A 20,875-nucleotide genomic window follows, 5' to 3' on the forward strand; every position below is an offset into this window, starting at 1 on the left:
CACCCATATTAAAAACTAGATACACAGGCACACATCTGTGAGCCCAGCACTAGAATGGGGAGACAGAAAGATCCCTGGGGCGTGCTGGCCTGCCAAGCTAGCTGAAGCAGTAAGCTTCCACAAGAAACACTGTCTGAAAAAATAAGGCAGACAAAGAATGACTGAGGAAAAAACGTGACGCTGATCTCTGGCCTCTACACGTTTGTACAACCATAAACAGGCACACATGTACACAAGTGGACACCAGGTTCATTGGAGAAAAGTGCTTGCCATACAAATATGAGGATTGGGCTTCAGATCCCCAGAAGAAACATAAAAGAGTTGAGAAAGTATGGTAATCACCTGTAATCACAGCACTTAGGGCACAAAGAACAGGGGATCCCAAAACCAAGCTAGGTAGTGAGACTGCAGGAATTGGCAAGATCCAGGTTTAGTTAGAGGCTCCATCTCAATAAACAAGGTGGGTACTGGGATATGGTTCGGCAGGGAAGAGCACCTGATGCTCTTGCGAAGGATCTAGGTTCAGTTCCCAGAACCCACACTCCAATGCCCTCCTCTGGCCACAGGTGCCTGCATACATGTGGTGCACATAAATTCAGGCACACACACCTACAAATCAAATCAAATCAGATCAAATCAAATCAACCAAATTAAATCAAATTCACCTTTTAAAAAGGAAATGTAGGGCTGGAGAGATGGCTCAGCAGTTAAGAGTCTGTGGATCATCTGTGGATTCCAAACACCCGTATCAGGTGGTTCAAAAATGCCTGCAATACCAGTTCCAGGGGATCAGATACCCTCTTCTGATCTCTGCAGACACTGTGCTCGTGAGCACAAACCTCACTCAGACTCACACATACACATATTATTAAATTTGTTGAGTAAATAGAGTAGAGAGCAATCAAGAAAGACATCAATATCAGTGTCAGGCCTCCTGTATATGTGCATACATAGGCACACACATGAACACACACACAGATGTGCATAGTCAGAACAATTTAAAGAACCTTTGACATACCATTCCCACATTATCTGTGCAACAACAAACAATAGACACTGCATTTGGAGGCAAGGAAGTTGTCAAAAAGGAAAGAAAGGATGACCCAGTTATAGAATGTATATGATGTGTAGCCAGAGTACACAGTGATTTCAAGGAATGAGAAATGGGCCTGAAAGGGGGACAGATTTTCCAAAGCCATAAGCTGCCTTGTCAACGGTTCTGTGTAACATATTTCAGTAGCAGTGGTGACAACAGAATGTGGCAGTGAAAAATGAAAATGTTCAGGTTCTATTGCAGCTTCAGCCTTCTCCTCTGATTTCTTCATAAACAGTTCAGCCATACTTCCATTCCACAGCTCCCATTTCTAACCCTAGAAATCTTCAGCACAAGCATGGAGATCTGTCCTCAAGTCTCATGCTCACTCTTTGTCAGGAGGGGGGCTGACTGGAATACTCAGTGAATTATTAGCGACAGCACTGAGCACCTGGGCTATCCTTTTCTCTCTTTAAAACACTCTCCCATGTTAGCTCTCTGGTGCTATCTCCCCACAGAGGAGGCCTATGGTCCAACACTGCCTATCACATCTTCCATCTAACACAGGGTAAACATTACGTGGTCCAGATCTAAGCCATGCTCTATCTGTAATAGATGGCATTTCACTTCTTTTTAAATTTTTGTTTTATGTATGTAAGTGTTCTTGCCTGTGTTTATTATGTGTACTTTATGCATGACTGGTATACTCAGAAGCCAGAAGAGGGTGTAAAAATCCCCTTCAACCCGAGTTGTAATAGATAGTTACAGGTATTTGTGACCCACCATGAGGATGCTGGGAACCAAACACAGGTCCTCTGCAAGAGTGGCGAGTGCTCTTAACCACTGAGCAACTTCTCCAACCGTCATTTTTATTTCTGTTTGTGTCTTACTGTACTATCACTCAGGTGATTCTGGACACAGACATTGGGAAAGACATGTTGGACTATTTACCCTGAAAATCCAAAAACTGAAGAGAAGGAGGAGAGCAATTACTATGCTGCTCAAGTGATGACTCCACTCAAGATCCTCTGACTTAGTTTAGGTTGAAATTAACATACTAATCTCATGAATAGCAGATACCTTTTCAGTTACAAGAAAATAAAAGGTTAATATCATAAAGTTCAATGAAGTATCTCACGCGACTACAACAGCATTCCGTTTCCCCATGGCCTAAAAGCAGATCACTGCATTTCCTCCCAGATACTCTTACTAACTGAACTTTGCATGGCTGGCTTCACAGTGACCCCTGGACAGGAGGAAAATTTGGAAAATTTCTGGTTTATGTCAACGTGCAAACCAGAGACTAAGACATCAAGTTTCTTACTCCTAACAGTCTAAGCCAGGCAGTAAATCTTCCAAGAACACTCTCTTTTCCTCTAATCTGGGTTCTCCCACATTCCTCTTTGCTCTCTTTTATTTCAAACAGTCTTCTTTCACAAGGGGAACAACAAATTCACTCATTAACTTAAAAGGAGCCAGCCTATCTTTTTAAAACACATTTTGTATTTTCCCAAATTTTCTATTTCTCTTTGATGGGATATTTCTAATTTATCAATAAAACAACATAAACTAACACCTTAAATATAGGACACAAACAAGAACAACCCGACAACTTTACCCAGGGAATAAATACCACAGTGTAGCAACAGGGAGACAGCACAGGGAGAGGAACATGGGTAGAGATGAGGCCAGAGTTGAAATAGCATCTCATTCATTTCACAGCTGCCTATCACTAGACATAGAAAATTAACTGAGCTTCTACTTCCTCACCTGGAACCAACATATACCACCACCTGTTTTCCCAAGCTGTTCAATGGAGAATATTAGGTAATGTACTTGTGCTTTAGAATATTAACTCGGATATTAACTTACTCAAATTAAAACTCCTACTAGCACCATCACTAGAATTCCCAGCTCAGAACTCATGCCATGCTATTTCATTTGGTTTAAGTACCAAAATAAGCTTCAGTGTTTCCAACGTTGTTGGAAGTCACTTGTCCAAAAAACTTTTGCTACTGAAATGAAGCTGCAGGCTGCCTTCCTAAAAAGCATTTGCAGGAAATCAACTCAGCTTTCTCTCTTCTGGAGAACATTTTCCAAAGTTGTGACATACACTAAGTAAGACCTCCAAGGCTGGTCTTCAGCAACGGTCCACCTTTTTGCCCTGAGACAGGATCTCTCGTTGGCCTGGAACTCAAATAGGTGAGGCGGGCTGGCCAGCAAGCCACTGGGAGCCACCTGTTCCCTCTACCCGGGCAATGGATATGCACACCCCAACAGCTGGTTGTGTGTGCAGATGACGGTGCTCAAACACATGTACTCACCCTTGTGGGGCAAGCATTTCACCAACTGAGCTGCCTCCCGCTCTTAAACAATACATTTGTAAAGACTGACAGGGTTAGGTTGGGACTGGAACTCAGGAATAGAGCCTTTGCCTTGCTGGCATGATGCCATGCCCTTACTGAAACGCATTCCTAGTGCCAGCAACTATTGGTCAATAGTTTCCAATCCAATCAGTCCCTGCCTGGCTTATCTTCCAGGCTCTTCCCTTCACCAGCCTCTCAGCTATGCCTTCACTCTGTCTATCACCACCTCACATGCAGGTATCCCTTGTCAATACTCCAACAGAAGTTCCATAAGGGCAAGGCTTTGCGAACTGCTGCATGCTACTTTCATAAGTGAATGGCCTGATTATCTATAAGCCAAAGCCTTCAAGGCCTGCCATCGCTTTCCTCTTTTCACTTTACTCCCATCTCTACCAACACTCAACTGTCATCCAAATACAACTTGTACTTCCATGGCCCCTTGCTTTGCTGTAACAAACTTTCCTCATCATCCAGTCTACCCATCAAAGTATCAACAAGATTTTCAAACCTTCTTCAGGAAGCTTCTAACCACAGAGAGTATGCTACTCTTTCTTTCCTTTGTGCTACAGTCATACCTTAGTCTACCCTGGCTCTAATTAAATTACTGGAACTTGTAACCTTTCTTCTTAGATTGTGCATTCCTAAAGCTCAGGGCTTTATGGCCAACCTAACATAGTCCTTGTCATAAAGCAATTTATCTGCAAACATTCACTAAATTAACATTTGCATGACTATTCTGCAAGAGAAAGGAAAGCAGGGAGCATTAAGAAGTCACTACTTCAAGCTTATGATAAATTTAAGTATAAATAGCCAATGACAACCAATACCCCACCCAGAGTAATGAAAGAGGAGTAATATGCAAATCATCAAAAGATTCCAAAATCACCAACACAGCTGTAATCACACCGTGCTTCTTGCTCTAAAATTTGCCGTTCTCTTCAGGCTCAGTTCCTGTTGCTGCAGATGTTGAGACCCATCTAAGCAGCAGGAAGTGGAAAAACTTGGGTTTCCCAACCAATAATAATCAATTAGAACAAACCCACTCTGAGAAAGTTTCTGATGCTTCATCTACTGCATGGTTTTATGTTTCCCTTAATACAAGGTAGTGCTGTGCTTTGCACTGAGTCAAATACAAGCATTTTGATTAAACTTCTGAGTAACCCCAGAGGTATAGATGTTACCTACCCAACTAACCCTGAGCTTCCCACTAGCTATACCCTGTGCCATAAACAGGCTGCGGCTGTCCCTAGGTTACGGACAACTTCAGTCTTCAACAGCCACACAAGGACCACCCCTTCTTACAACAGTTGCCCTCAGCCTTAGAAAGTCAGCTACCTCGGAGCATTGCTATTTCTTCTCTAAATGCTGGGAGCAATGGCAACTAAATCCAGTCTTAAGGAAACCTGCCCTGCCCACTTAATTTAATAACACAGATGCACATATAAATGTTTAATCACACAGCTACATGCAAATGAGAAAACAGCCATGTGTAAGAAGCCACTGGGAAAAATGAAAAATCTTAAACGCCACAGCAGCTAACATAACATCAGTGAAAACAGAGGATATAGGTGACTCTCAATTTTACCCTCTCCCACAACCAAGTAACCAATTTCTGGAAAACGTACCTCCTCATATTTTTAAATGGTATGCTAAGTTCAGCGCCCAGCACTGTTGATTAAGATATGAGATTCATAACCACTGTCTTCGGACACAAGGACAGCTACACCTATTTGTTGAGAGCTTGTGTAATGGACAGTACACTAAGCATCCTTTAGCTGCATTTTTCTGTTTCTAAAACAAAAATGCAAGGCAGGGATCAGTTCTTTTGGTTTTTGTTTGGTTTTGTTTCTGTTTTCTAAGACAGGGTAGGGTCTCTCTGTGTAGCCCTGGCTGGCCTGGGACTCACTATGTAGATCAGGCTGGCCCTGAACTCACAAGAGATTCACCTGCCTTTGCCTCTCAAGTGCTGGGACTAAATATGTGTGGCACCACATCCAGCTCTACATCTTTCTTAAAATGAGGGGACAGAAGCTTGGAGAGAGAGTTACAGTTTACAGGCTGAAAGGTCTAAGGGAATTCAAACCTAGGTCTGTTTCCAGCCATTATACTGCCAAGCCAATCTTCATTTCCACTCCAGTGTGTCCTTTCTGAAAAGCAAATCTAATGTTTTGCCACACGGACCCTGAAACACATTTCACCCCTCCAGCCTTTGCTCCTCATCACTCTCACCCCTTCCGCCACACTTAACTCCAGCAGTTCTCTACTCTCCATTTTCTCTCCCTGTGACCATCCTGTTTCTCCACCACGAACACTTCCCCTCCTGTAGGCTATTTTCAGTACAAACTTCAAGATTTACACAGAAAACCCTGGCTCAGGAAAGCCTTTCCCCTAACAGATAAATACTCAAAAATGGGCTAAAAGACTGTGTTTCAATTATCAGGTAAATTTCTTATACTGTATTACTTTACTGCCCTAGAGTATACAGTGCATTTCAGAATCTCTGCATTGCTGGTAAGGGGTGTATGCAGTATGGACTTACACGGGTTAAATTAATGAAGCAGTCGATCTGATTTGCTTTGGATGTCTAAACTGTCAACACAGGTACCTGCTAACTGCAGCAGACTTCTTGAGCTCTTTCTAATTTCTTCACCTGTAAAATGGGAGACTCCTGCACCTACCTAAGAGCTTAGGAAGAAGGGGTAATGGATGTTAGTGCCATCTCCAGTACTTTGAAAGTACACATTAAAGTTAGCAAAAAATCTTTTTTCATTCTCCAAGTTTCCCAAACTCATAATCTCAAAAAACACCATCTCTCAACAGCTTTCATCAGAGATAGAGATGTCCTCCAAAGGTCTTAAGATTTTACAAACGTTCCTCATCCAGATTCCTGTCTTTTAGCTCTTACAGAGATCTATAGCTAGAAGAGCAAACTCTTAAGTCACTAATGTTTGCAGTCCAATGCATCCTACTCAGTCACGCACTCACTGGTTTCCTCCCTTAAAGTCAGAACCCATGCCCATAGGGAAGTGGTAGTAGCCTCCCCTGCAGAAACCACTCAGCACCTTTCCCTACTACTCCCCACCTCCCCCATGCTGCCTGGAACCAGGCTTTTGAGAATTAGCAAGAAATCTGATTATCTAGTGCAAATTTAAGCCTCCTCCTCGTAGATTAAGAAAACCCCTGCAACCCGTTCCAAGACAGGGAATGAGTTCCTAGCCTCAAATGCCAAGAAAGGGGATCCCTTGAACCCTTTCTCCATACCAGGTCATGAACTGTGTTACCTTCAAAGAGACCAAAACCGGCCAACCCATCCCACCCCTTCCCGACAGTACAGGGTCTGGTCCACTCCCAGTCCGCAAGCTGATGTACTCGCAGGGACCGGGATGCCTTCCGCCCACCGTATCAACTCCCTGCCCACTCCCGCGCCCTCCTCTCCCTCTGTCCAGGCCGCGCATGGCCTCCAGCCGCCAGCCCCTCCCCGGCCCGCTACTCACCGCTTCTTGGGGATGGTGCCCGACTCCGGCGCGGCGGGAGTGGCGGCGGGCGACGCCCCGGCCGCCGACGCGGCTCTCCGCGCTTTGCACTCATTGGTACTCGGAGCCTCCCGGGGCCGGCCCAGCAGATGGCCCGACAGAATCCGCAGCCGCCGGTGCGCGCGGCCCGCGTCCGGGTCCCGCTCGCTCGCGCCCGCCTCGCCCGCCGCCTCCGCCATGGCTTCCGGCTTGTGCCGCCGCCCGAGGCCGCTGGGCGCGGGTGAAAGGTCACTCAGAGCGGCGCCCCGCGCGACCATTCGCTGCGGCGCATCCCGGCAGTCACTGCGGCGACTGGCGGCAGGGGCCTTGCGCCTGGAGCTTCTGGGGCTCTGTCCCCGCCCACAGCGGCCTCGCCCCGCCCCGCCTCGGCCACGCCCACCGCCGCTCCGAGCCGCGCCTCGGTCTGGCGCACCTGCAGAACAGGTGAGTTCCAGCGGAACCGGGATTGGCCCAAAGCGGGATGGAGGAGAGCCAAACTACACAGCACCTCCGCAGTGGTCAAACCCACGGGTGTGGCGTCCTGGATGGGGCCCGAGCGCCCGGAGGCTATTTCCTGGGACAGATGCCTAGGAACCTAAATAATAGGCTGGTGGTGCTGCTAACCTGGCCACAGAGCCGAGCCTGCCTCTCCGGGTGAACCGCTCTCCTTCCCCTGCTATATCAAAACCAATCCTTTAACCGATAGAGCCAGTGCCTCTGTCAGTCTTGTTTGGCATCATCTACCTAGTGGAGAGCGCTCAGCACTCAGGGGGGGTCAGAGGTCAACTTCCAGTAGTCTCCTTACCCCTCGTGGGTCCTGAGCATCAAACTCCGGGTCGTCAACTTTCATGGCAAGTGCCTTTACCCGCTGAGCCATCTTTTCCTCCCTCAAATGTATTTTCTTACAGCCCTCCATTCAATGGTCTTTATACTTGAAAAGGTGTTATGTGCAAAGATACCACTGAGGTTGCTTTGTGCTAGCCAGCTACTAGGCATGAGGCCTACCCTGAAGTGTGGTTAATATACCCAGTGAGACTCCATTGAAGAAAACTAATTTTCCTTTGCAAGTGGGTACCAGTTTCAGATAGCTTCTTGGTTAAAAGTGGGAGAGCAGTTTCCACCTCACTCCCTCAGCTCTGGGACCCCGTCTGGCGAGGCCCTCTGTAGACCATGCGCATGCTGCCAGCCTTTCTATGAGTTCATATGCCATTCGGTTCTGTTGTGTCAGGAAGACACTGTTTGTTTGGAGTCATCCATCACCTCTGGCTCTTACAATCTTTCCTCCTCTTCTGTTGAGAGAACCCTGAGCCCTGAAGGGAGGGGGCTGATGAAGACATTCCATTCGGGTGGCTTGGCATCTTCTCATACTTGATTTTCAGATGGTAAGAAAGCTATAATGGCCTAGCAACATCCATTTTGCTGAACTACCCAAGCTCTCTGCTGGGTTTCCTTTGCCCTTCTTCTGACTTTTAGGTTCATTGGCCCTGTTTTAGGTGTGCCTCCTCACACCACTGTGAAGTGTTTCTGCCAGATGTGACTGGGTTTGAGTGGGTGGCCAAGAAAGTAGATATCTACTCCTGAACACTCGATAACAGAAGGAAGAGATCCTCTGACATCATTGTCTGTTAGAGAAATAGCATTTTATTTAAATAAATACATAAATAAGCCTCCCTTTATCTCCCAGTAGCGCGCACGAATCACAGTGACCTTTCTGTCTTGCACAAGCTGAAGAAAGACACAGTCCTATCTGTTAGCCTGGTAAGAGTCACCGGAGAAGATGGAGGTGATGCAGGCCGAGAATTAATGAGCTAAGAGGTTTTTCCTAAATCCCGTTCCCTCTACTCATCCAGGCATTGCTCCCGTTTCCTCATATTTTACTTCCTTTATTCTCATCAAACAAACTCAGATGTCACTGGTGTCATTGCTGCAGAGAAAAATAACGACGTTGGTTTATACTTGTCAGGTGTTGAGTCAAGATGTTGTGCAGCCTCAGTATAGATTAGCCTTTATTCTTGCAAGAGCTATTGATTCACCTGTGCTTGCATCCTTGCATGAAACAGAAACTCTGTCTTATCTGCCCACATTCATGCTTCCTTGTTCCCCAGTGGCGTCACTGCCTTTTTGGTCCACCAACCTCACACTGACTTTTACTACCCTTTTGCCTGTATAGAGCTGGTACTTCATCAGTGCTTTTCTCTGTGAGGCATTCTCTCCCTAAGGGTGTCTGGTTTACATTTCTCACATGCTGCCTCCATTTGAGTTTTATCTACATGTTTCTCTACATGTTTCTTTGGCCTCCAAAAAGGCCAAAAAACACTTCATGAAGGCAGAAATATTATAGCCGAGACTTGCACTCAGCTTATAAGGGGCTCAAAATTTTGAATCTAAGGGAAAGGATTAGAGCCACAAATGAAAATGGCCTATGACAATAATTAATGTTCAGGTGCCTCCTAGAATAGTGCCACGGGGGTCAGTGGTCAGTCTCACCTTCAGCCTGGTTCTTCTCCACCCTCCTCCACTGACATCAGAGATTACAAAAAGGAGGTAGTTTATTATCAACCCGTGCCTAACAGCCTTAAACAGGATAAGAGCCTGAATGCGACCACACAGGATTCAACTGAAACAGGCCTGAACTCCTGTCAGTAACAGGAAGCTGTCTGGGAGCCATGAAATCACTGAGAAATGTTTTGTGGTTTGTTTGGAGAGTTTGTTAGATTATTGTTTGTTTATTTGCTTGCTTCCTTGCTTGCTTGCTTTGACTTGGGGGTCTTCCTGTGCAGCCTTGGCTGACCTATACCTCAGATGAGGATCTCCTCCAGTTCACAAGAATTACCTGCCTCTGCCTCTGCTACAGTGTTGGAATGAAAGGTGTGTGCCACCTGCACTTACAGCTTTGGCGGCTGGAAGCAGTTGCTGGAGTTAATTCCTGTCCATGGCTGAAGTAGCTCAGTGTCTCAGAGGCTGAGGATGGATGAATCTTCCCCCAACCCCCACCTCTACTGACTGGCTGGTGCTCCCTGTACAGAGCAGGCAGCTTGGGTGCCTGGAAGCAGCATCTCCAGTGAGGGTTGTTTTGGTTTTGGAGGGGTTTTTTGTTTATTTGTTTGTTTGTTTGTTTGTTTGTTGTTTTCGAGAGCGTTTCTCTCGGTGTCCTTGGCTGTCCTGGACTCACTTTATAGACCATGCTGGCCTCGAACTCACAGAGATCCACCTGCCTCTGCCTCTCCAAGTGCTGGGATTACAGGCTTCCAGTGAGTCTTAAAAGTAGCCTTTCCTCTCTGCTGAATGAACTGATGAGGAACTGGCTCTTAAAGTCTTCATTTACCGCCTTAAAGAGCAGGAGTTTTTGAAGCCAGCCCCTGGATACTTGATCTTTTCTTCTCCCTAGGCTCCTGAAGTGGTTCTACTGCCTTCCGTGGGCTTTAGCCTGAATTAATCGGGTACCAGCTGGACCCTGATTGGCTGAATTTGGGTATGCAAATAAGATGAAGAGATGATATCAATCAAGGAAGAGCTGTCAAACCTGGTGGGGAAAAGAGAACCCTGAGCCAACCAAAAGTTTCTAAATCTGTAATGGTAGGTTTATCTATGCCCGCCCTTGCTCTGAACAAAGACACAAAGATCCTTAAATGTCTATAAACTTTAAGCACTATAGCTGGGCAGATACTCCGCTACCCCGTCCCACACCTGCCATCTTAGTCTTCTTCTGGCACCTGCTTCTTCATCTGCATCCCTCTCTCTGGTCTCCACCCCCAGACCCTCTCCTTGGCTCCGAAGTTCTGCCTTCCTTTCCTGCCCCACTATTGGCCATTCGGCTCTTTATTCAACCAATCAGAAGGTAGCGGTGGACAACAGTTTACAAAATACTGGGGCAGGAGATGCTTTGTAAGAATGACAATACCAAATGAAGTCCAGCCTGAAATCAGATCCCTGCGGGCACAGAAGTCAGGATTGGAATAATACAGAGACAATCTTTATGAAGCGCACAAAAACATCACTCCAACACGGATCCGAGGGTCCCCCCTTGCCTCTGCAGAGTGGAACTCAAAAGGAAATTTTCGTCTGTTCCCCATTGTGTAGCCTAGTGCTTCCCTGCCTCCTTCATCTAGGGAATTTTGCTCAGACAGGGTTTTCTGTTTCTTTGGCGGCCTATCTGCAGCTCCTATCCACTTGAGCTTGCCAGCCTTCTAAACGCTGAGGGGAAGGGGGGTTGATACCCCTAACAGTACTTCCACAATGGTGGAAATGCTCAGTAGCTGTTCAGTCCAGTCATTGACAATTAACTAGATTGCTGTTATCAACACTTAAAATGTATGACTGTTTGACTGGAGGAAAAATGACGATTTGTGAGGAGTGTTTAGGTGGGTTTTGTGTTTAGTTGTTTTGTTGAGACAGGTTCTCATGTAGTCCAGACTGACAGCAAACATGCTGTGGAGTCAAAGATGACCTTCAACTCCCAATTCTCTGTCCTCTGCCTCCTAAAATATGGAAGTTTAGGCAGGTACCACTAATGTCCAGCTTTGAAGATGTCTTGAGCCTGGTAAAAATCAGGGATGTAGCAAGAATTCTAGCCCCACCACCTAGATGATTAAAACCTTGATGTAAACTAAAATTATGAGCCAGCAGGAAAACCACTTGACATGTATTTGAGTATGTGTACTCGAATGAAAACATACAGGTAACCAAGAAGTTGTAGAACCTGGTATGTGCCTAACTTACTATGGAGGACTGAGACATATACAAGGGTATTTGAGCCATTTGCTCCCCTGTATGGCACAATCAGGTTAGTTGAGAGTCAGGCTCTATATGGAGAATAAAAACAATGTGATATTGGTGGACACAGGTGACCTTCATGGTGGGTTTCCAACTTCCTCCCCTTAAAAGAGCAGGTTCCAAGCATAGTAAAATTCATTTCATGCTTCAAAGTTGAACGGGTATTTCACATGAAGCCTGCTCCACTAAGATGCTTCTGATGCCTACAAAAGACCAAAGCCTCACATTTAGGAAAGCTACCTCAGTGAACCTTTTCTGGGTCCTGGGACATCCAGCCTTGATAACTTGGAACCCAGTAGTGAGAAACCTACACATACAGAAAGAATGGTAGACCCCTTATATATGGAGGAATAGAGCCCCTCTCCTTGTATTTATGGCATTTCTTCTAATTGAAGGCACAAAAACAGTCTAGAAAAACTTCTAAAACACATACCAAGCTATTTTCTGTAGTTATTTTTATTATTGGTCTTCAGGGATGCTCAGGAACTCTAAACATAGAGGAGTTTCTGCCTTTTATATTGTGAAATATAATAGAGAGAATGTAAGCATAAATTATCACAAACCAAGCACCACCAAATCATATAGATCAAGAGACTTTGCTAGCAACCCAAAAAGTCTTCCTGTGTGCTCTCTGCTTACTCCCCCCACCTACTTGGCAAGGCAGCCACTGCCCTGAGTTTTGTGATAAGCACCTCTTGTTGTTCTTTATAATGTTTGCCAACTAAGCAGGCATCTTTCACCTGGCTTTGTTTTGCTTTCTATAGCTGCAAATGCTTATATGATTGCATACATGAAAACTGATCTGTTGTACAACTAAGGGGTATGTGAGGTGCTTCCAGTTTGATACCACCAGAATTATTATGAATATTCTTGTATATGTCTCTAAGAGAATATACAAATTTCCATTAAGTACCTATCTGAGTGTGGAATGATAAGTCATAAAGTATATAGATGATCAATTTCAATATTTAATTACGTGAAAATCTGTTCCAAACAGGCCTCTGGTGCACACCTGTTTTTCCAGCACTCAGGGAAGCCGGCAGATCACTGTGAGTTCGAGGCCAGCCAGGTCTACAGGGTGAGCTCCAGGACAGCTGAGGCTGCACAGAGAAATGAAAATCTGCTCTACAGACAATGTGTTTAAAAGCCTCCGGTGCTTTAAGGTGTGTGATTGTCAGCTCAGGTCTTAAAACTTTTTGATCACTAGGAAACCTTTTATAATCTTAACAGTTGAGACCCTTGTCCTAGATTGCTTCCCCTTGCCATGATATATACTGTGCTGAGAAGCAACTTAGGGAGGAAAGGGTTTATTATGTCTTACAGATCCATCATCAAGAGAAGCCAGAGCAAAAACTCAAGCAGAAACCTGGAGACAGAGCCTGAAGCTGAGGCCAGGCTTGGGGCCATGGAAAGACACTGTTTGCAGCAGTAGCTTGCTCAGTGCCTCAGGGCTGTCTGCCCTGGGAAGGCGCCTCCCACAGTAAACTGGGCTCTCCCAATTAGTCATCAATTAATAATATGCTTGACAGACTTGCCCACAGGCTAATCTGATATAGGCAATTCCTCAACCGATGTTACCTGTTCCAAAAGGACTCCAGTTTGTGTCAAGTCGACAAAAAAAAAAAAAAAAAAAATTAACCAGCACAAATCTCAAGGAGCTTTCTAATTATGGCCATTTCTTCCTAAGTACCTTTCCATAGACCATATAAGAAATTAAAGCTGAAAAGTATTTAGAATATTTCTTTTTCTTTTTACATATTCTAAGAAACATAAAAATAAAATAAGGTATAGTTTGCAGAATAAAAGCTTGAGAAGAATAGCCCTTCTCTTTGTGTTTCTACAAGTCTTGCTAGTATTTGACTTAATAGAAGACAATGGAAGTCTCACACCTGCTTCTGAATTCTCTTTGTGGAGATGTTACATGGCTTGTGTCCTCTGGGAAACTTTCCTTTGGGCTCATGAGAGAATGAGGGTTCAAAAGGCAAATAATGTCTCAGCTGACCCCCTCAAAAGATTTCTAGGATCCGCAAGGGTGTCCAGACTTCCTCTCGAGAGCTACAGCTCTAAATATTTACTTAGATATCTGCTAAACTCTGAGGAAGGTCTAGACAGCTGCATTCCAAAAGCAGAGAATGGCATTATCACAAGAACTTATATGGAAGAGTCTAATTCTCCCCTGCCTCAGATGTTTAACAAATTTTGTGTGTTCTCTTTTCCATTAGAAAAAAAAAATAAGTACCTATAATGCCACTATTAAAACAAAGTTAGCTGGGTGGAAGTGTTGCACGCCTTTAATCCAAGCATTCAGGGGGCAGAGGCAGGTGGATATCTGTGAGTCTGAGACCAGCCTGGTCTACAGAGTGAGATCCAAGACAGCCAAGGCTACACAGAGGAACCCTGTCTCTAAATAAATAAATAAATATGTTTTGATATGTGGAGTTTTTTTTTTCCTTCAATTCCATATAATCAAAATTTGAAACTTATTCCTTCACTTTAAGAATCAGATTTTGAAAGCCAGTCTGTGAATAATGTAAGAAACATAATTGCCGTAAAGGAGACAGCTGAACTCAGCATGACTTTTGTGATAAAACAGGATTTGTTACTTCACATGATCAGACTCATTCTGACTTTATAGACTCATAAAGTTCTCTTTATTGTTGCATTTGGATCAGTGGTAAATAGTTAAAGAGATCAGTTACTATAAAAGTAGTTTCTAATGCTCTGGACAGCATGGCTTAGAAATTCTTCATTCACAAATCCCAGCGTGTGACCTTTATCCTCTGTCTCTCAGTTCTCTTCATCTGGGATGTGTTGTGTCCAACAACATGCAAGTACAGGGACCAGCGATACTCCAAAGGACAGGGCTGTTTTGTCCTAGTTCCAGTGGGGCTTGTTCTTCCTAGTGATTAAAACCTCTTCTCAAAGAGGTGAGGCAATTCATTGTGCACTAGGAGAGCACTAACAGAGTTTCCAGATGAGGGTTCTGCATCAGAGTCAGCAGTCTCCAGGACCCTGTGATGTCTGAGGTCTGCTGTCTTGCACGCTTTAAGCCTGGGGACTCTTGGAAAGTGTTATTCCATATTCAAGAGAATTTGCAGAGGAAGTAATCTGCCTGCTTAATTCTCACAAATGGGCCACCTGCTCACTCCTTGTCTGCCATTTTCCTTCTTTTCCTTCCTGAAAAAGAAGCTGACTTAGCTCCCCAAAGACTCAGGCTGTGCTGTAAGAAAGCACTGTGAGCACACTGGGGGTACACACGCCCCTGTGCCCCTCTCACACCTCACATAAAGTCTGAGAAGTTTTCCCTTCAGTGTAACGACTCCAGCCACAAACAATTTCACCCTTCAGAGCTCAGACATGAAAGCTGCTTGAATCGGTTGTTGGAAGTGACCTGTGAGCTGTGACCTGTGACCTGTGACCCACCCGTGCAGTATCCCCACTCTCCTGGAGAGTCTGCTACGTGAAAAGAACTAATGTCTGCTTTTGAAATCTGTTTTTTTAAATGTTGACATTCTACATGATTTGTTGTTGTTTTAACCAAAGATGCATGCCGGCTTCTTCATGGTCTTAATTTCTATCCTCGTTTTTAAGGCCTGTTGCTTATTTTTTTTTTCTTTCTATTAGACTCATCATTTTTCTTTTCTGACTTTTAACTTGGGTAAGCACAATGCACGGCTGCAGACAGCTCAGAAGACATATAAAGCGACACAGGGACACTGTCACTTGGTTCACTGTCGTGGGAAGAGCAAAGACCAATGCCAGAAGGTCTCTCTAGGAGAACCACAGCAGGAGACCCTGATTTGCATGCGTTTCCACACAGAGCCCTGCATAGAAAGGACCATAGAGAGAGCCAGACTGCAAGGCAAGAATATGAGGATGGACATTGGGAAGCCAATGAATTCTACCACAAAGAATCTTAATAAGGACACCATCTACCCTTTGTATATAGTCTTAAACAGACATACTTGATCTGGCCTCTTAGTTTGAAAGTACTGAATATCAATGTTTTATTCCTGTTTAAGACATTCTGTTGCCATGGCCTATCATCACACTCATTCTTTGATATGAATGCTAAATCTGCTGGGGGAAACGTAAATGTTCTAGTTTGCATGTTTGCTGTGTTACAGAGGACAGTTTAAATTCAGATCACTGAAATTTTTAACATGCTTATCTCAAATGCTCTGCTTTTACAATGAGCATACACTCTTTAAAACTTGAACTATTGGTCTCCAGGAGGATCCACCTGGCTCGACCAGGAGAGGAGATGCAGGCTGGACAGCACACTAGAAGAAACTACAAAACCAAGACTGTTGTGGCAGTCAAATCCACGGGGAAAGACCAAAGACTTAAGCTCAACTCAAATTGAGATTAAATGAATTTCTTCTTACTGCTGCCAGGGCAGCAGCCTTAGAGCCAAACGGCATGCCCTGCTGAGGAGGGCTAAGGAAGGGTTTATAGAGGTGCCTATCAAAGGTGTGCAATCAGTTATGGAATCCACAGCTGGGCGAGAAAATAGTTTCCCTCCCCTCAGTTGTTTCTCTGTGCCGCTATATAGTAATAGAAAGAACACTTCTTCCTATTCACCCTGGCGATAAGGGAGTTCACAAACACAGAAAGCAAGCAGTGAAATCCTTCACCGCAGGAACACCATTAACCTATTCTTATCTCACTGCAGGCCTCTAGGCCCTCACAGGCATTCCAGGGCAAAGGTCTATGCCCTTAAGGGATGCTTGCTACCATATTAAGTTTCTCTAGCCATCATAGGAGAGTTATGTGTAAATTTTTACACAGGTCTGAGCACTCTGGGGAAAGTGTCATTAATTGACTGGGACAGAGCTGGCAATAACACAGTGCCGTTAGGTCAGGGATGGCTGTCAAAGACAAACAACAGAAAACAGAGCTCTGTAAAAAGATGGGAAAAGAGGTGTCTGGTCCATGAAGAAATTGTTGCTATACCATGACCTTCAAAGGGGAGTCTGCACCCTCAGCTGAAGAGCTGGTCTCCTACAGTCATAGAGAGGAACCCTGAAAAGAAGTAGGGGGAGGAGACAGCCCAGCAGGAACCTAGGTCCTAAGCCCTGCTAGTGACTACAAGGACAAATGTAGCCACGTCACTGGCAGGGACCAGCCAAAGATACAGCCCACATGCCACAGGCTAACAAGACCTGTGGCTGTGTACCTGCGGCTAACACAGTCCATAGAGGAAAACAAGTGCAGAATCCAAGCCAACCAACACTGTAGCAGAGTGGGAAACAGTGGCCAGCTACCCTCTGGGCATCCCACCCCATTCCCTTTGACCTCCAGCAAGGTGGGGGTATCTAGGGACAAAGATGCTACTATCAACACCCATACTGGAGCCCCATTTCCAAACTATGTCACTCAGGCTGGGGGAGAAGTGGTTGGTTGTCACTATTGTGGTTTAGATGTGGAGGGTGTGTGTGTGTGTGTGTGTGTGTGTGTGTGTGTGTGTGTGTCAGGGAGTGTTTTTATATTTTCCCCTCTTATCCTTGGAACTTTCTTCCCCTTTAAGCTGGGGTTACTGTACATTGAATAAGCACTGTTTGATCCTGGGAAGGGAGAACTCATCCACAGCTGAAGTTAGGAAGGGTCATAGGCTGAACCTCCTGAGAGCAGGGAACACATCGGTAGAAGGTGAACATCAAGAGGCTTCCAGCAGAGAAGCAGGGCAGCTGGAAAAACATGACGCAGATGAGGACCAGGGAGAATTCCAGGCTCGCCAGCAGCCAGGGAGGGGGTTTAGAAAAGCAAAGAGAAGCTGTGTAAGTAAAGGGGTACTTCAGGAGAGTCAGGCTCTAGTGGGTACCCACTGACCTGCCCACCTGTACCTCAACTGCCTTTGTAGTGGTGGGAAGCAGTATCACGCAGAGCTAACCATAATTTTCTAAAGACAACACCATCATTCGGTGGATTGGCTCAATCTATAGATCTTAAAATGTCCAGGATAAACCAGGCGTGGTGCCACACACCTGTAATCCCAGCACTCAGGGAAGCAGAGGCAGGCAGATCTCTGTGAGTTCGAGACCAGCCTGGTCTACAAAATGAGTCCAGGACATCCAAGGCTACACAGAGAAACCCTGTCTCGGGGAGAAAAAAATCCAAGAAAGTTTTACCCTTACTTTCCAATCCAGATTTCAGAATATATTTCATGATGTTTCTGTGAAAATTGTTTGAAAATTAAGTTTAATCATAGGGAAAATCATAAAATAAAATATAGGTTTATGGTCACTTGTATAAATTGAGTAAAATACAATGTTTCAGCTAAATCACATCTTCTTAGAACCAATCAGTGACAAGACAGGTAAAGCTCCCCTTCCTAACTTTACAATAAGATTGTTGAGAATTCTTTATTCTGGGACTAGAGAGTTGACTCAGTAGATAAAATACTTACCATTCATGCATGAGGACCAGTGTTCGTATCCCCTGACCTCTGCAAAGCCTGATGCAGAAGTGCACACTCAGCAGAAAATATAGGACCTAAGCAGATTTGAGAATAGATAAAAACAAGACTGGCCATGTTAAATTTGGGTTATGGCTATACGAACAAAGAGATTCATATACTCACTTCTTTTGTATATATTTCAAATTTGTCATAATAAAAAGTTTAAGAATTATATCTAGTAGGCAAGATGGCTCAATGGGTAACCTGCTGCCAAAGCCAAATGACCTGAATTCAATACTTAGGAAAGAGAGAACCAACTCCCGAAAGTTGCTTCCTAACCTCCAGACCCATTCTGTAGCATACACACACAGGCAAGCACGCATGTGCACACACAGAGACACACACAATAAAGAAATGTAATTTATGCTTATATTTAAATTTTCAGTGTAACCTGTATTTTATTGCTATTTTCAAAACAGTGCGTATTAGGAGAAATCTAGAGAAGATAATCAAGTATAGAGTTGTAAAATGTCCCTTGGCATTTCTTGTCACTTAGATACCAAATACGTTAATGGTGCCACTCCTGAAATGGAAAGGGGTTCATGTTGTGGCGTCAGTTAGTCAATAACTTCAATGCCAGTTTCTTCGGTGTGATAGAGACTGATACCACCCCATGTTGTGGTGAGAGATGAGGAAGTTATATTTTTAAAGAATTATGGTATTTAACTACTATCAGTTGTGTTGATTTCAAGGTGAGAAGCAGGAGTGAACTAAGGTGAATAGACACCTTAGAGACGTGTCTTCACCCTTCACTTTTGTTTTGTTTTTCTTTTGTTTTGTTTTGTTTAAGACAGGGTTTCTCTGTGCAGCCTTGGCTGCCCTAGACTGGCTTAGTAGAGCAGGCTGGCCTCAAACTCACAGAGATCCACCTGCCCCCCCTGAATGCTAGGAATAGAGGCATGTGCCATCATGCCCGGCTCTCCCTACACACTGAATGGACTCTGTGAGGGAACTGAGATAATCTGACCAACCGCTATCCGCAGAGTTTAGCAAACATCCTGACAAAGCGACGGACGCCTGCAGGAAAAGAAAGGCATTTCTTCATCCTAACCAGGAAGACACTATTTCATGCCTCATGGTTGTACATGTTGGCTCACTATTGCTGGGTAACAAAGCCCTGCAAAACAGCCAAAGGATTGCCACATCTGGCAACATTTCAAATCGTTTCTGAGGGTGATGAACACAGGAGTGACTCGGGGTGGCTCTGGCTCATAATCTCTCAAGAAGTTGCAGCCACACTGTGAGCCAAGGCTTAACTTCTAGTACAAACCACTTCCAGGTTCATTTTCAAGGTTGTTAGCTGACCTTGGTTCTTTGCTACAAGTCCAGTCCCTTTGCTGCAGAGGCTGAGTGTCTTAGCGACAAGTCTGGTGTTTGCGCATAAAGAGATCGGACAGAGAGAAATGAGAGAAAGGGCGGTTACAAGGGCACACATGACAGACTCTGCATGATCTGTAATCTGTACAGGAAGTGACGCAGCATCATACTGACTTACCCTGTTGACCACACACAATAGAACAAAACAGCCCAAGGATGTGAATGCCAAGAGGTGTGGATTGCGGGTACATTTTAGAGGCTGGCTACCATATGCAGAATGAAAAGAAAAAGGTAGCCCCCCCCCAAGCACTACAGATAAGATGTATGAAAACCGATCTGCAAGAGAACGCCAATCTAACTAGGATGGTTTTGTTTGTTTGTTTGTTTGTTTGTTTTACTAAAGTCAAAGAAAGGGAACCATATAGTAACTACCAATCACTTAAAACATGGACACTCTTTAATGCTACAAATCTCTGTGTTTAAGAGCAGAGAACCACTATCAAACACAGCAGAGGCTTCCTGACTTACCTGTTTTCTTTAGCTGCAGAGAACAGTCATAGCAATGGCTGCTAAATTCTGTTTTCTCGATACCGTTCTCAGAGACCTGCATACTTCGCCCAAGCTAAGCTCCTGGCTTTTAGCCCCACTCCTCCCTGCCTTGACACAGCTGCTCTGCTTGGGCTGTGTTGTTGATTCAGAAATGTGACCCATCTGATCAAGGAACTGTGGTGAAAGAGAGGAGAAATACACACACTATGTGGCTTCTGGCGACAACAACTAAAATTTCAAGTTAAGAAAATCTTATCTTAAGTCTCAGCCTTCGCAGGTAGAGCCTGGCAGATCTCTGTGTGTTCGAGGCCACGCTGGTCTCCTGGAACAGGAGTTGTAGTTATGAGCCATTATGTTGGTTCTGGGACCTGAGCTGGGTCCTCTGCAGGAGAAACCAGTGCTCACAACTGCTGAGCCATCTCTCCAGCCCCCGCTAATGGTGATTTTGAAAGGATGTTTTTAGGTTTCCCACCATACTTTAAGAATGCAAGAAATCAGTGCAGAGCAAAACTGACCTTGTTTCCTACCACAATGCAATAACTTCACAGTAGTTGCTGTGGCTGAGCCTTTGAAGAGTAGGTAGCTCTCAGCCTCCCAAGAGATCCCACTTACCCATCGTTGATATTGGTCAGGTTGTGGTGGAAAAGCACAGTAGATATCGCCTCCTCGAAACAGAAACAAACCCATACTCAAAAATAGCCCAAAACATGGCTAACTATGCAAACTGAAGAACAATTACTGAGGAAGAGAAGGGAAAGGTGAGTGGTTTCTCTTTAGTTTCATAACAGCTATTGTGGGAAAAATAGTCTGTAACAGTTTTATTTATTGCTAAAAGAGAAATTTAATCATTCATTTCTACAATCAG

General features: G+C 44.6%; 1 protein-coding gene and 1 long non-coding RNA gene across 2 annotated transcripts in view; one reads left to right on the forward strand and one right to left on the reverse strand.

Moving 5' to 3' along the window:
* The window catches only part of Agps (alkylglycerone phosphate synthase), a 101,058-nt gene extending 93,821 nt beyond the window's left edge, over window positions 1–7,237 (reverse strand). Inside the window, exon 1 of the mRNA XM_055600201.1 lies at window positions 6,894–7,237. Coding sequence (XP_055456176.1) covers window positions 6,894–7,189 — 296 coding nt within the window. The 5' untranslated portion in view covers window positions 7,190–7,237. The remainder of the gene's footprint in view (window positions 1–6,893) is intronic.
* Window positions 7,238–7,289: 52 nt separating this feature from the next.
* Window positions 7,290–14,116, forward strand: LOC129671330 (uncharacterized). Its single transcript, XR_008719338.1, has 4 exons — window positions 7,290–7,355; window positions 10,300–10,487; window positions 12,682–12,847; window positions 13,008–14,116. It is a non-coding gene; the product is annotated as an uncharacterized LOC129671330 (long non-coding RNA).
* Window positions 14,117–20,875: the final 6,759 nt, after the last annotated feature.

This window comes from Psammomys obesus, unplaced genomic scaffold (genome assembly GCF_907164565.1).
Source record: "Psammomys obesus unplaced genomic scaffold, mPsaObe1.curated_primary_1811, whole genome shotgun sequence".
Classification (NCBI taxonomy): Eukaryota; Metazoa; Chordata; class Mammalia; order Rodentia; family Muridae; genus Psammomys; species Psammomys obesus.